Consider the following 15,431-nt stretch of genomic DNA (forward strand, 5'->3'; position numbering starts at 1 on the left):
TATATATATATGATTACATAGTAATTTTTTTCTTAGATAATAAGATAAGATAATTTCAAATATTCTCAACATTAGTCCACCGAGCTTTTAATTTTTTTCAATAATATGCACGGCGTTACGAAATTCCTAGCAACGCGTGGCAGACGCATCACCGTACTCTTTAATCAACCAAACGAGCCGTCGCGGAATCACGGGCACAAAACGACAGTCGAAGTCGTCGTCTTATCTGTCATCATTGAGGCCGTGAGACTGACAGCACAAAAAGTCAGGACAAGAGGAAGGAGAAGGGAATAGCACAGGGTTCAGAAGCTACCGTTTCAATTTGCGAAGCCTCGAGATCAACCTCTCTCTTCCCATTCGCCGATGCGAAGAAAATGAACTCAACATGTGATTCTCAACCCTCCACTTTCTTGGTACTTCTTCTACAATCTCTGTCTTCCTCTTGCAATCGAGGCGGCGATGGCGGCTCTTCTCAGCTCCTCAGGGACTTGGTCACTCGAGAAGTCAATGCTTTTCTGTGGCTTGCTCTTATTGTCATCACTGCGCTTTTGCTCAGGAAGGTCGTCAAGTTGTTCCGATTGTGGTATCAAGCTAGGAACATTCCTGGGATTCCCAGTCCTTCCTTTTACGGACACTGCAAGCTTATTTCCCGGGAGAATTTCACTGGTCAGTTTTTTTTAATTTTTTTTTAAATTTCCATTATTTGTTGAGTTCAGCCGTTGTCTTCTTCGAGCAGTAGAATTAATTGTTGTTTTCTGAATTTCTTTGATGGATTCTTGCTAAGTCAATTTTAGATTTGGTTAATTTATCGTTAGTTTATAAGGCGGTGGCGGTGCATAGATATGGGTCTTGCTTGATGCTCGTCGGCGGTCTACTTCTGTTGCTAATATCAGATTTTTTTTTTTTTTTTTTTTTGCATTTAGATTAAAGATCTGAGTACTTTTAAGTACGCTTCTGTTCCCTGGATCACCTTTATTGGTTGAATAGATTTCTTGTCGAGCTAAGGTTGTAATGGAATTTTTTTTCAGCCTACGATTGGTTGCAGGAAATAGATGGTATTCTTTTTTTCGCCATGTCTTTATTTATTGGCAGTATGTGTGTGCATTCATTCTTTTGAGAAGGATCTATGGGATGAAAGGTTTGAATGCACCTCTAGTCTATTGACTAAGTTGTATGATGCATAACACTGAGCAGTTTGAGATTGAAAACTATATGTGGCACGACTCTAATCAGCAATGATTTTATAAAAGATTGAAGGGGAATCTGTAGTATTTATTACATGCTTGCTTGTGAACGGAAATTATATGGTTCAATGCGGGAATGGTTGAATTGTTGATAATCATGGACTTCCATAATAGCAATAGAATTGGCGTATGCTGTCAATATTTAAACGCCTGAAGATTCCATTTTGCTGGTTGTCTTGCAGATCTGCTGTCAGAATCTCATAAAAGGTATGGGCCAGTTGTTAAGCTATGGTTAGGTCCTACTCGGCTTCTGGTGTCGGTTAAGGATCCAGTGCTAATTCAAGAGATGCTTGCAAAGGCTGAAGATAAGCTACCTTACGCTGGAAAAGCTTTTCGTCTAGCCTTTGGGCAATCAAGTCTCTTTACTTCTTCCTTTAAAGAGGTGCTTAGCCGTCTAATTACTCGTTGTTGTCTTCCTTCCCTATTCTTATATATTATATACTGTGCTTGTGACTATCTTCACAAAAGTTGAAGTTGTAACCTAATATTTTTTCTCACTTCGGTTATTTGGAGAAATCTGAAATCATTTATGAAACTTATCACGGATTAGTATCATGTACATACATTATTTAACCACGACAGAGCATTCATTTTTCCATTTTGATGCCAATAACTCAGGTTCTAAATATAATTTCTAGTTGAAAGATTTGTTTTGGTTCTAAATATAGGACCTTCATTTTCTTCATCTCCCTTATTTAATATTTTCTCTCACGTTACCCTCATTAATTTTATAGTTTTTCTTATCCTCTTTGTCTCTCACATTTAATACCCTTATTAAATGAGGGTATTTTAGGAAAAGTGATACACATTATTTACATAATAATGGCAAATAACCAACTTAATTGATTTGTTTAATTTCTATGAATTTGTTAGTTAGGTCTTATATTTAAGATTGGAAGGAGTAGTTGCTCATTACATGATACTTGCGTTAATAAAAACACGATATCTATATTTTGGTATGGCCGGAGTCACTGGATGCAATGGTAGATTTGTGCCTCAGCTGCAATATATTTGGGGCCTCTCAGATTTGAGATCTTGTCAAACAATTTGTTCGTTCACACTCTAATATTATTTATATCTAATATTTCCTACAGAAATGAAAAGTCCTGTATTCTTCAAGTATATACGATTCTCATTCTGATTATAGAAACTTAGCATTTGATTTTCAATCACTAGGTGCAAAAGAGAAGGGAATTCTTGGCCACAGAATTGAATGAAAGATTGCTCGAGAATGCTGACCTGATTCCTTCAACAGTTGTTGACTTCATCATGCATAAAATAGAAAACATCAGAGGAGATATTGATTGTAGATTGGTTTCTCAGAATATGGCTTTCAGCATAATGGGATCAATGTTCTTTGGAGATGACTTCTTAGCATGGCCTAAGGCTGCAATTTATGAGGAACTCCTTATGAAGATTGCTAAAGATGCTTGCTTTTGGGCGTCCTATAATGTGACTCCCTTCTGGAAACGTGGATTTTGGAGATATCAATGCCTATGCACGAAATTGAAATGCTTAACTCAAGATATCCTTGAACATTGCAGAAAAAATTGCAAGCTTTTTCATCGCATTGAACATAACGGCCATAGTGAAAAATCTAACACAGAAATGGGGACAGCTCATGGTGCACAGCGCTATTCTGATGTTGACTGCCCAGGTTTCCTAGGTCAGCATAGGGATCGTGACACTGGAAAAGAAGAGCCTTGTGGAAATATCATGGGTATGATGTTTCATGGATGTCAAACTACAGCAGCGCTAATCTCCAATGTATTGACTATGCTTGTCATGCATCCTGAAGTACAGGATAAGGTAACTATTGGTACCTTATGTTTTTGTTGTATTGTGGATCATGGATCCTTTAATTCAAATTTGCTCTCTCAGATGCTTCAAACATAGCTCACAAATTTTAACTTCCCTGGAAGGACTTACCAGATTTGAGATGGATCTATGTGGTTTGCTCAGAAAATTCAGAGTGTTGGCTCAGTTGCACTTGAACATAGAATTCTTCTTATTCCCATCCGGATGAATGCTCTTTGTTTGCCAATAGAGTAGGTCTCGTGCATTTTCCTGGTATTCAATATAAGCCACACTATTCAAAGCTTGTGAACAACACGACTCCCTCCACTTTTTTGTATTGGTTTATAAATTGATTGTGTTTTCTGCTAAGATTATATTTTATGATTGTTTCACTTGATGCTTGTTAGCCATCATTTGTAATTTCTAGGTTCAGTCATAAAAGGAAGGAAAAAGGAGTTAAACTAGTGCATTTGTTTATTCAGGTTTATTCGGAAATCACCACTGTGGGGAAGAAGCCATCGAAGTATGAACAGGAAGATATTTATAGGATGCCCTTACTATTGGCTACAATTTATGAATCTGCACGTCTTCTGCCAACAGGGCCCTTGCTGCAAAGGTGTTCTCTGAAACATGGTGAGATCTTGCTTACCTTCTCAGAAGCAAGTATGAGTTATAAACACTACTTGCTGTATATCTAGTCCTGGCATGTTTTTCTTGGGGTTTTTAGATTGAAAAAACCATCTAATTTAAACCTGCGCACATTTCCTGATTAAGTATGGTCAATGCATGCATATCCTTTTACTTATTCGTGAATGTGCTTTGCTACTTGGTCAAGTAGTGACATTTGAGGTAATGATAACAGTTGAGAGTTAGTATCATGCATCTGAACATTTAGAGAGAAGAGTTTGTCATATGTTAAGCTTTATCTTTGTTACTCTGCTTATATACCTACATCAACAATGATTTCGGACTCATGCCCATTTGTTTTCTGCTGCAATGCAATTAATTATCGGATATTTTAAGTTTCACATTCTATAACTGATTGACGTGAAAGAATGTTTAATTCCGTTTCAAAGCAATATTGCTTATGCACAGGCATGATTTGACGTTTTGTTGTTCATCATATGATATTTATTCTTCACATGTGATCCCTCTTGGCCCACATTTATCTGTTAGAAACTAAATATCCGGTGCTGTTCATAATTCTGCACATCTTGTTTATTAACTTTCATCCTCCTATCTCAGACTTGAGCTTTGCAACTGGGGTAACCATACCTGCTGGAGCTGTACTGGTAGTGCCTATTCAGCTGGTACAGATGGATGACTCCAATTGGGGTAGTAACGCCCATGATTTCAATCCTTACCGATTTTTGTCAAATGCTGGAAAGGGCTCTAAGGTGGTTCTTGATTCTACAAGCACAGGTTTTATGCTACCCTCATATTTGATATTGGCTTTTCTTCTTTTCAGTTCGCCCCTTATCTAAGTCAAGATAATTTGCTATCCTGAATTTCAATCACATGGTGCTCTGGCCAATGTATATGTATATGAAACTATTTTTTTTTAAAACTAAAACTATTCTTCCTTTCCTTTATCTCTTGCAACAGTTTTAATATTGTCATGCACTCAACAACATCAGTCGTTACTGATCCAATTTTAATTTTAATGATTTCTGTATGAAGTTGTATTGGTGAGAATTTTGAAGAGTTTGTTAGATTTATGTAGTTCAAAGTCCTGATCCTACAGTCATGTTCTAAGATAAGAGTAATTTTGTGATTTGGTTCTTTCTGAGCACATTGGCTGAACTTATTTGGCATATTTTTGCTCGAAGTTATGTTAGAAGCATGCTCTTTTATGTTTGGAGACCAAAAAAATCTGGGGGAAACCTAGTCAGATTTATTTGATGTTGGAGTGATTATCTTATTTTAAAAGTTTGGTTTTCTTAAAATTATTTTAAGTAGGATAACTAGGTTATTTTTTGTTTGGGTTTAAATTAGTTTAAATAATTGTTGTTATTTGTGTTTAGTTCTCTATAAATAGCCCCAGGGTTTTCTTATTTATTAGACCTTATTGTTAATTGAATTCGATTAGGGTATTTTGTTGTCACATTCTTTCTTTATTTCTCTCCTTCTCCATCCATTCTTATTACTTTTTCTCTTGATTTCTCTTATCTTCTTCTCCCTTCCTCTCTTTCCCCTTTGTCATACATCAAAATCGGTATAATTTTGCTGGCAACTCAACTTCTGAATGTGTTATTGTAATGAAGTTTGCATATAACTTGGTTGGGGAGCTGTGTAGCAAGTGTGGAGTCCATGTTTAGCTTGTTGCTTATCCTTCCATAACCTGTGTTGTTGCTTTGCCGTCACTGATCTCCAAATATTAATCATTCTTTCAGGTTCTGCTGAAGACCATACAAATCCTGGTATTGACTCATTGCTCTTGAACGATCCAAATGAAAATGCAGCATTTCTTCCTTTTGGATCTGGTACCCGTGCCTGCGTTGGCCAGAAATTTGTTGTTCAAGTTGTTGCGACATTGTTTTCACTGATTCTCAAAAAATATGAGGTTTGTGCCATATACAGCTATTTCTTTTGTCCTTCAGGCTCCTGTTGTTCTATTTGCGTGGGTTCTTACAAGCATTTTATATTGGATAGTTATATTCTAGAAATGAAACCTACATGGACATAGTTATTAGATACAAAATTGTATTGATTGTAAAACATCTGAGGACGTGTGCCAAATCTTGGGTATATTTTTTATATTATGGTAACCAAACCAAATCTTAGGTAAAGCATGAATAATGGGACTCGTTAGGGTTCATATACGATACTAGCTCTGATCCTTTAGATAAGAGGTAGTTTGACTTTTATTTTGATCCTAAATATAAGACCCTAGTTTACTTTACCTCCTATATTTATCTTCTTTTTTTTTTAAAGTAGTTATTGTAGTAGTTGTACATATTAATGGTTCTATCAAATGGTAGTTCTAGCTAACACACATGATTAGCAAGGATATTTTAGGGAAGATAATACTTATTTATGACAAATTACTTTTAGGGAAGACAACACTTATTTATTACAAATAACTAAGTTAACAAACTTTCTTAATTTACTCAAATTAGTCAAATAGCTTTTATATTAAGGACTGGAGATAGTATATAGGTATAGATTTTGCTGTATCTTTTGAGAACTTACACTCGGACCTTTGGTGCAGATAAAGCTTCACTCTGGACCAGAAAGTGACCCAAAACTGACCTTGAAGAATAGTCTTCTTCAGCAGCTCCCTAATTCGCCAATAGTATTTAAGAAAAGGGTCAACTGACAGTAATGAAGTGAAAGTGCGCTCTGTATGTGGATGTAGTTATAATATATAAGTCAATTCAAACACACACTATCCTGTTTTTCCTTATAACTTCCCTTCACATCATCTTTTTCCTCTCTCCCGAGGTGAACCGGGAAGCTCTCCTCCATGTTTGTGGCTCGTCGCTGTCAGCTGGGAGGATGCAACATGAGTTTCATAAGAGACCTTAGGTTTTTTTCCTCCTGACTTTTATCAATAGCCCTGGTGCTTGGCTTTTTGGCCATGTCACATCTATTTGCTTGTGTTTGAAGCACTGTGGGTCTATTGCTGCGTCAGAGCCTTATATTTTCCTCTCCCTTCCCTTTTGGATATGATGCGTTGTATTTCATGTTGCCAGCTTATCTTTTTCACTCCTGAAGGAGTTTGTTGTTATATCCCAAAGTTGGCATAATGTGCTATGAACTTTTTTACACATTGTTAGGATCACAATGATTATATATATAGTTTTCTTATTTTGGTGCCCCTTGGGTAGTTTTTGAATCGTCGGATGGCTGATCCATTGTTGTCATAATATGTGTGTGTTGAGCCCTGTTTTCTTAGAAGGATTCGATAATGGCAAAGATATTTTATATATGGAGATTTGCGTTGAGAAATTTTTAGAGCTTCATCCTTTCTTGTGCGTTGGATACTCATTACGTTCTTTAAAGAACGTTCTCATATTTTCTTCTAAAATCCATGCTTCTGAATAGATTATGCGTGAGTGTCTGATATGTGCTGTTGATTTATGTGTGATTATTCCTATGTACTTATCTTTTTAAGAGAATGTAATTTGATATTTCCCCCCCCCCCCCCCCAAAAAAAATCATAGATTATGCGTATGGTGAATTGGGTGAAATAAGGGGAAATCGCATCACGCGCATCCAGGGCATTTTGTTCCTGCCCTTTTGGTCGACATTCTAAGAACATTAATTAATTATATGAACTGTGAATTTTATAAATTTTAGAATGTTTATATGATTATATGATTTGGCATAATTGGTGTTTTAATGGTTATAATACATTTGGAGATTAAAGGGTGATGGGTTTAAATCCCACTTTGATTTTCTTGGAAGAATGAACTCATCATCAATGACGGCTCCGGTGACTAGCGATTGGAAGCCGTGGCTGGCAATGGGTCTTCGGCGGTTAGCAATGGTCTTTGGGTGACAATGGTGGGAGAAGATGGAATTTTTCAATTGATGGAAGCTGCTACTTGAAAAGTTGGTTGAAAATTCAATTAGGACTTAAATACTCTTCTGATTCTAGTTAAAAGTTACTTCTAACATGTTTTATACAGACTAAATAAAATCTTGAATTTTATCGACTCTTATTTAAAATCCAATAACTTTTTAACTTTATCTTTATTTAATATACATTATATTTTATGTAAACAAAGTCAATTTAATAACAAATGAAAGATAAAATTGTATATCCATACCAAAAAATATCCTCTCAGTGCCTTATAAATGAGACAAAAAATATCTTTTTTTTTTTACCCTGTAAATAGGATCAGAGGAGTATAAGATTCTGATTCACTTCTCCCATATTATTTCATTTTTTTCTCAAAGTCACACTTATGGTTATTACATATGTTAAATGATTTTTATTTTAATATACATGATTAATAATAATATTTTAAAGAAAATGATACTCATTTATTAAACATAACTAACTTAATTAATTTTTTTAATATTTATAAATCAGTTATCATGCTTTATAGTATTTTAGCAATTGACCATGAAATATATTTTCAAATTAGTTCTCTGATCACGTATTGAAATTTCGAAATGTTTCATCGCAATTGCCCATATCAATGCAAATTTTGTAAAGCACTTTTTCCTCTGTTCGTCTCAGCTAAACGTTCTCTCCACTCTCTCCATTTGACTCAAGCGATGCCAATCTATACCTTTTAGGCTTTGGCGATCCAATATCTTTTATGCCAGGTTTGGTATGATGGAATTGGGAGGTATGGAAATGGAAATGGAATTGATTTCCATCAAGATGTTTGTTTGGTATGATGGAATTGGAAAATTTTCCAATTCCATTTCCACCAAAAGTGGTGGAATTGGCCTCCACCCTCACACCCCAAGATTTGTAATTCCATCTCCCTACTTTCGTTTTTACCCTCCTTAACCAGATGCAAGCGAAAGTCCGAAGGCTTTCAAGCTTATCGCCAGCGACTACCCACCTTTGCTCCAACGACCTTCAAGCTCATCACCGGCGACTACCGACCTTTGTTCCGACAGCCTGAAGGCGATAGCGAGACTACCTCTTAGAAATCTTTATCCTTTGACCCAAATTCTGTTCGCCTAATCTTCAAACTAAGCTCTGATTTTATAGTTTCAAATCTGACAAAATGGACAAAACCATTGAAAAATTATCCTTTGAAAACATGGGTCATCAGTTCTAAAGAAATCGTTTGTTTCGAAGCTCGATCAATTTTTGCATCTGTGAAGAAAAATGATTTTTTACTTCTTTGGTTGAAGTTCCATCAATTTTTGCATATCAGAAGAACCATGATTTTTGCTTCTACATGTGCGTTTCTTTTTCCTGGTGATAATCGATGCTTGTAGATTGATTATTTATGCCACATTGTTGATGATGTTGGGCAAAGACTTCTCGATGTTAGATTCAGGTGGCGGAGGAGGTGCTTTTTCCTTTTTTGAATTCTTGAGGGTGTTTTAGTATTTACACATTTTAATATATATTTTAATTAAAATTTAAATTAGATTTCCATACTTATACCAAACATGTTTTCAAATCTCATATCCATCTCCATCTCCATCTCCATCTCCATCTCCATTTCAGTTTCCATCAAAATCAATTCCATGGTACCAAACGGGCCTTTATTTCGCATGATCGTCGTTTACCTACGAAACAGGCATGATGTAATAACATTGGAACTGTTTTGCAGCTAAACGATGTCGCGGCAAGAAAAGAAACGATGTTGGATTGCTGCAACAATGTGACAAATAAATATTCAAATGGGAGACATGTCTAATATGACATGATCGTTTTTCTTGTCATTACTTTTATGTTTAATTGAGAAAAACTATTATGTCATGGTGAATTATATTAGATCCAAATGTCTTTGAAATATTGATGGGTCAATATAAATTTTGGTCTCTCAAATTTATTTTTATTTTGATTTTGATCTCTTAAATTTTAAATTATGAGATTTGACCCCTGAATTTCTTTTTCTACAAAATATCAGCTGCTACTACCTTTGATATTTAATACTACATCTGGTCTTAATTATAAGAACTAGTTGACTAATTTGAGAAAATTAAGAAAAAAAATTAAGTTAATTATTTGCAATAAATATGTGTTGTCTTTCTTAAAATATTATTACTAATTAAGTATGGTGGCTAGAACTATCATTGCTAGAAAGACTACTTTGGGAAAAAAAAATATAAATATGAGACAGAAAGTGGATTGGGGTCTTATATTTAGGACCAAAATAAAAGTCAAATAAGGTCTTATATTAAAGATCAGAGGTAGTATAAGAGTTATTTTGACTTTTAATTTGGTCTTAAATATAAAACCCTAATCCATTTTATCTCTCATATTTATCTATTTTTTTAAGGAAGTCCTTATAGTATTTACACATGTTGAATATTTCATCAAATGACACTTGATTAGTAATGATAGTTTAGAAAAAGATAGTATTTATTTATTACAAACAACTAATATAATTAATTTTTCTAATCTATTTAAATTAATTAACTAGTTTTTATTTTGAGGACCGGGAATAGTATAATTTATAAAAACTTAGCTCCTATCAAAACTCATCATTTAAAACTTTCAAATCAAAACTAGAACCAGAATAAATTTGTGGAAAGAATGATAACATTAAGTCATGAAACAAATTCTTCAAAAATTAATTTTCTCATATGACGCCTGAGTCGGTCCCAATTCCCAAACGTGGCCAGTCTTACGTTCCTTATGTATTCCTCGCCATGCCAGGGGCCTTAACACAGTGAAAGCCTGAAAGATAAGAAGAGTGAGAAGCTTGAAGCTTCATTCGCATTTTGGAGCAAGAGGTAGCTTCCTCCATCATATTTCATACAAAACTTCGCCTTTGCTTGCTTCCATGTTCTAAATTTTACCTTAGAATTCATCGTCGTCGTTGGTACTGTTTCGCTGTGGACGGCATTTTCCACGGGCTCACACGAATGATATCTCATGGGTTTTCTGTGCCTGCTTCTTTTGTTTAAACTCCTATTCACGTTGGTTTGAAAATAATGCTTGTATTTTTAGGGCTCTTTCATTGTCTTTAGTATACCTATTCCAAAGGATTATGTATTTGGAGATTCTTTGTGTGGCTAGGTTCAGGACTTGGTTAAGGAAGGGTCTCTTTTAGGTTTACGAAGGTATTGGAGAACTTGGCTGCATGTTCAATCATCGCTTTTTTCTCTAGTTGGCGGTGGTCCCTGTCCCTGTCCCTGTCCCTTTCTTAGGGCATGCTTTTGCCTGGTATAATAGCTCTTCCATTGGAAAGCCCACTTCCATCAAATATATAACTAAGAAAATACCACTCCCCTCTAAAATTATAACTTCAAGGATAAAAATAACCCCACTCTTCATAATTTAAGTCTAATTATGTTTCTTTAAGGACTTTTGTGTCATTTACTTATTTTTCTTAATTTTTTATCTTCAAATATTTTTAAATATTTTCATCCATATCAAACATGTAAATTATCTCCATGAAAAGCCTATTTCCCTTTTCCGCTCTCATTCTCATTCCTTTGCTTGTTTTCTTTAAGAACTTTTCTATTGCACCAAACGTGACTTTTGAGGAAACTTGTTTCGTTGTCTTTATTTAGTCTACACATCATTACTTCGCTTCTGGCTTTTATCAGTCACCAGAACAAAATGTCTTCATTGCACAATCTGATTTAAATTGGAAGATGCTGGCTAAAGAGGAGATTATTATTCTAAATATTTATTTTAACATCGCCTTGTAACTGATACCATCAGCACATGAGTTAAGTCGGAATATATAAACTACATTTATGATATTGTGTTCTGTAAATCCATTAAATCTGTTATACGCATAACATTTATCATACATTGCTCTTATTTATTATACATTGCTGAATGATATATTCTTCTTTATGTGAGTGTTAAGATTTTTAATTTTAACAAGAGAAGTAAGTATAATGTTTTGAAAGGAAAGAGATCGCTAACTTAACTTTCACTTATGAATGATTATAAGGATTGGATTTGTCTTCTATGAGTTTATCTTTTATAATTATTATATTGCTGCAATTCTGATTTATATTTAATAGTAAATGCTGAACTCTATTTAGAATGAAGAATGCTATGCATTACTATGGCATTTTTTTATTTTACCATCCATTATTACTATTAATAACTATGTTCTCCCGAAAGTTAACATCTTATCTCACTCTGCAGGAGAAATCCGTATGGTCCAAAGACTCAGCTCTATGCTTGTTGTTATTCTGTTCTGATTTTCTTGTTTTCTTATTGACATTGGCTGATTTGCTCTCGATTATGTCTGTAAACCTTGGCTTTGGTCGCTAGAGTTTTATTGAGAGCCGAGCAAAAGATGTTCGTTAGTTACTTAATTTGAGGAATCATGTTCTTGTTTCAGTTCAAATTGAAATGGCAGACCGGAGTAGCGAACAAAATGAAGAGCATTCCGAACCTGAACAGAGCTCTATTCCTTGTCAAGACACTGGTGCTTCAAATGACAATGTTGACCAAATTCAAGGGGAATACCAACCGGAACCTAGCTCTGCTTCTTGTCAAGATGCCAATGATTCAGCCAATGACATTGGTTCGACATCTGATTCTGATACAGATTCGAGCATGGGTGAAAACATTTTAGAATATGAACGAACTTTAGCCGAATATGTTATTCATGAGGGGATGCCCTTTCGGCTAGCGAATAGGTCTGGGTTTGAATTGTTCTGGGATCGTCTAGGCCCTGGGTGCAATTCAATTCCATCAGAACTGACAATTGCTAAGCATTGTTTCAATCTCTTCCGTGAAGAATCCAAGAAGCTCAAGGAATTTTTAGAAAAATCATGTTCAGGCGTTTGCCTCGCTGCAGAAACTTGGACATCAGTTCATGATTTTAAATATGTGTCTCTTACAGCTCATTTCATCGATGAACACTGGAGACTTCAGAGACGGATGCTTAACTTCTGTATGATTGAAGATCATGAAGGTGACACCATAGGAAGTACAATTAAGAAGTGTTTGTTGAAATGGGGGATTAAAAAGCCGTTTACATTAACAGTAGATGATGCAAGCTCTGATGTAATAACACATTTGAAGGGATATTTGAAAGATTGGAAAGGGCTAATGTGTGATGGAGACTATCTGCATGTGAGATGTTATGCTCATATTTTAAACATGGTGGTAACTGATGGGTTGAGGGATTTGAGTGACTCTATTTCTGCCATTCGCAATGCTATTCGATATGTCAGGCTATCTTCAGAAGGACTTGAAACATTCAAAAGGTTAGTTCAAAAAGAAAAGATTGAGTCCAAGAGTCTTGTGCGCTTGGACATTGTTTCCAGGTGGAATTCTACTTACATGATGCTGGAACGTGCTGTTAAGTTTCAGAAAGTGTTCGAGAGAATGGAAAATGAAGAAAAGGGATACAAGGCATACTTTAAGGAAGGTGTGGATAAAATTGGTCCGCCTACAACTTCTGATTGGAGTAAAGTTTGTGCGTTTGTTCAGTTTTTAAAGATCTTTTATGATGTTACTTTGAGACTCTCTCGATCATTACGTTTGACACCAAATGAAAGCTTTCATGACATCACTCTTGTTCAGGACATGTTACAACAAAAAATTACAGATGAAGATCCTCTTATTAGGGATATGGCTAAGAATATCAAACGTAAGTATGATGAGTATTGGGGGAAACTAGACAACTTGAACCCCTTGTTGGCCATAGCAGTGATATTGGATCCTAGATATAAACTTGACTATGTCAACTTGGTTTTTGAAAATATATATCTTGATGCTGAAGTGTGTGCAGCCATGAAGAAAAAGATCAAAGACACTTTGTACCGGTTATATGAAGAATATTCTGTGTTGGTTGTTAATGAACCTCCTGAAAACCCTAAAGATAACAGTGAATCGAGTAGAATTGACGCTGGGGTATTACCTGGAGCATCTTTTGTTTTTACAAATCTGAAGGAGAAAGTATTGAAGAAAATGAGAGTGACTTGGGATCCAAAAACAGAGTTGGAGAAGTATCTGACAGCTGATTTAGTTGATGATTACCCTTCTTTTGATATCCTGATTTGGTGGAAATATAATGCTCCAAAGTATAAAGTACTTTCTCTGATTGCGCGTGATGTATTAGCTGTGCCGGCATCTGCATCGTCAGAACATGTCTTCAGACCTAGAGAGCGGGTGCTCGAGGAATATAAAAGTAATTTACCGGCAAAGATGGTTGAAGCACTAATGTGTGCCAAAAATTGGCTGACTGCCAAAAGTGTCAAATTTAGTGATGGTGATTTTAACCAACATGAGGAGCCTGAAGGTATTTTCACATATTTGAGCTTTATACTGAATTAAAAATTAGCTATTGTGTGTTTCTGTCATTTGATTTCAATTTTCTAACCTTCTGGTGTTTACTTTTACAGAAGGAGATTCAGATTTCGATGATGATGAAGTTTACCTTGTCTTTGAGTAATGTCTTTTTATTCAGCTTCTAGAATTACAGTTTAGGTAGACATTTTGTGACTATAGGATGCATCTGTAATGCTCACCTAATCAGAACCTATGCGATATGTCTTAATCTTTTAAGATGGTGCTTGATTTATAGAATTTCATCTATATTGTAAGGACCCTTGTGATAAATGGGAAGGATTTTGGAAGGAATGGGAAAATAAAAGGAAAAGACAACAACAACAAGCCTTATCCCACTAGATGGAGTCGGTTACATGAATCACATGATGCTATCATGCTCTGTCAACAACCCAGTCCTTAGATATGTTGTTGACTAGGAGGTCTCGTTCAATGACCTCATTAAGCGTTCTTCTTGGTCTTCTTTTGTTCTTTTTTATGAGACTCCATCTTGTCTGATCCACCCTCTTCACCGGGGCTTCCAATGGCATTCTCTGCACATGTCCAAACCATCTTAAGCAATTTTCAATCATTTTCTCTTGGATAGGTGCCACACCGACTCTTGCTCTGATATTTTCATTTCGAATCTTATCTTTTCTTGTATGACCACACATCCATCTCAACATCTTCATTTCTGCTACCCCAACCTTGTGCTCTTGTTTTCCTTTTATTGCCCAACATTTACTATCATACAACATAGCCGGTCTTATAACAGTCCGATAAAAGGAAAAGAAATGGGCCTTAAAATGGAATGAAGTTCTATCCCAAAAATATGTTTTGTAGATTAGAGAAAGTAAATAAAACCTCGTTTTATACTTTGGTAGATAAGAAAAATTGGTTTTCATGAAAGAGTCTTGGATTCTCATGCTACCCTAATGGAGCCAACTTTTACATTTTTGATGACAGTGGCTCTGCCAAGAAAATCCCACTGGCCACTTCTAGTGCATCAAACAAGGGATTTTAATGTTTTTCATTTCATTTTTAATCCCATAGTTCGGATTATGTGCTACCAAACAGTCCCTTGACATTGCTTGCGTTTCATGTCGATTGACTTGCATTCAGGATAGGAACTAAATAACCATACAAGTTGATGGAAACGTCACGAGTTTATTAGGGACTTTCTATGGATCCCTTTTGATTGATGAAAGAGAGTAACGGTTTTTTTTTTTTGGGGGGGGGGGAAGTATCGCAGAAAAATGCCTGCAAACATAAACTGAAAAAAATGTGCTGGCAAAAAAAAAAGGGATTAAGGTGAGCACTTTGGAGTATTTTTCCAAATGCATCTTTCACTTCAAAGTATTTTTTCAGGTGTATTAAGTATTTAAATTATATTTTAATGCATCTATCATTTTAAAGTATTTTTTTAAGACATTTTTTAGTGTATTAAAAAATACTTTAGGATGCTAAATGTACCTAAAAAAAATAATTTACGATATTAG

The 15,431-nt window shown here is 35.3% G+C and overlaps 2 protein-coding genes across 2 annotated transcripts; both read left to right on the plus strand.

The window, feature by feature from the left end:
- The first annotated feature begins 256 nt into the window (after positions 1-256).
- LOC114739047 (3,9-dihydroxypterocarpan 6A-monooxygenase) lies at positions 257-6,879 on the plus strand. Its single transcript, XM_028927119.1, has 7 exons — positions 257-666; positions 1,427-1,626; positions 2,421-3,053; positions 3,524-3,674; positions 4,287-4,463; positions 5,435-5,604; positions 6,253-6,879. Exons 1-7 carry the CDS (start codon positions 375-377, stop codon positions 6,358-6,360), a joined length of 1,731 nt encoding a protein of 576 aa, XP_028782952.1. The 5' UTR covers positions 257-374; the 3' UTR covers positions 6,361-6,879.
- A 5,127-nt stretch (positions 6,880-12,006) lies between these two features.
- LOC114738830 (zinc finger BED domain-containing protein RICESLEEPER 1-like) lies at positions 12,007-14,067 on the plus strand. The gene is made up of 2 exons (XM_028926891.1): positions 12,007-13,906; positions 14,010-14,067. The coding sequence occupies exons 1-2, from the start codon at positions 12,007-12,009 to the stop codon at positions 14,057-14,059; spliced, it is 1,950 nt and encodes a 649-aa protein (XP_028782724.1). The 3' UTR covers positions 14,060-14,067.
- The last annotated feature ends 1,364 nt before the right edge of the window (positions 14,068-15,431 follow it).

This window comes from Neltuma alba, unplaced genomic scaffold (genome assembly GCF_004799145.2).
Source record: "Neltuma alba isolate B1F8T4 unplaced genomic scaffold, ASM479914v2 tig00002811_pilon, whole genome shotgun sequence".
Taxonomy (NCBI): domain Eukaryota; kingdom Viridiplantae; phylum Streptophyta; class Magnoliopsida; order Fabales; family Fabaceae; genus Neltuma; species Neltuma alba.

Bases quoted from the DNA above. Each gene is read 5' to 3' on its own strand.
- LOC114738830 (XM_028926891.1), top strand. From the start codon at position 12,007: ATGGCAGACCGGAGTAGCGAACAAAATGAAGAGCATTCCGAACCTGAA. The intron at 13,907-14,009 runs GTATTTTCACAT...TTACTTTTACAG, and splicing joins CCAACATGAGGAGCCTGAAG to AAGGAGATTCAGATTTCGAT.
- LOC114739047 (XM_028927119.1), top strand. From the start codon at position 375: ATGAACTCAACATGTGATTCTCAACCCTCCACTTTCTTGGTACTTCTT. The intron at 3,054-3,523 runs GTAACTATTGGT...TTGTTTATTCAG, and splicing joins ATCCTGAAGTACAGGATAAG to GTTTATTCGGAAATCACCAC. The intron at 4,464-5,434 runs GTTTTATGCTAC...TCATTCTTTCAG, and splicing joins TCTTGATTCTACAAGCACAG to GTTCTGCTGAAGACCATACA.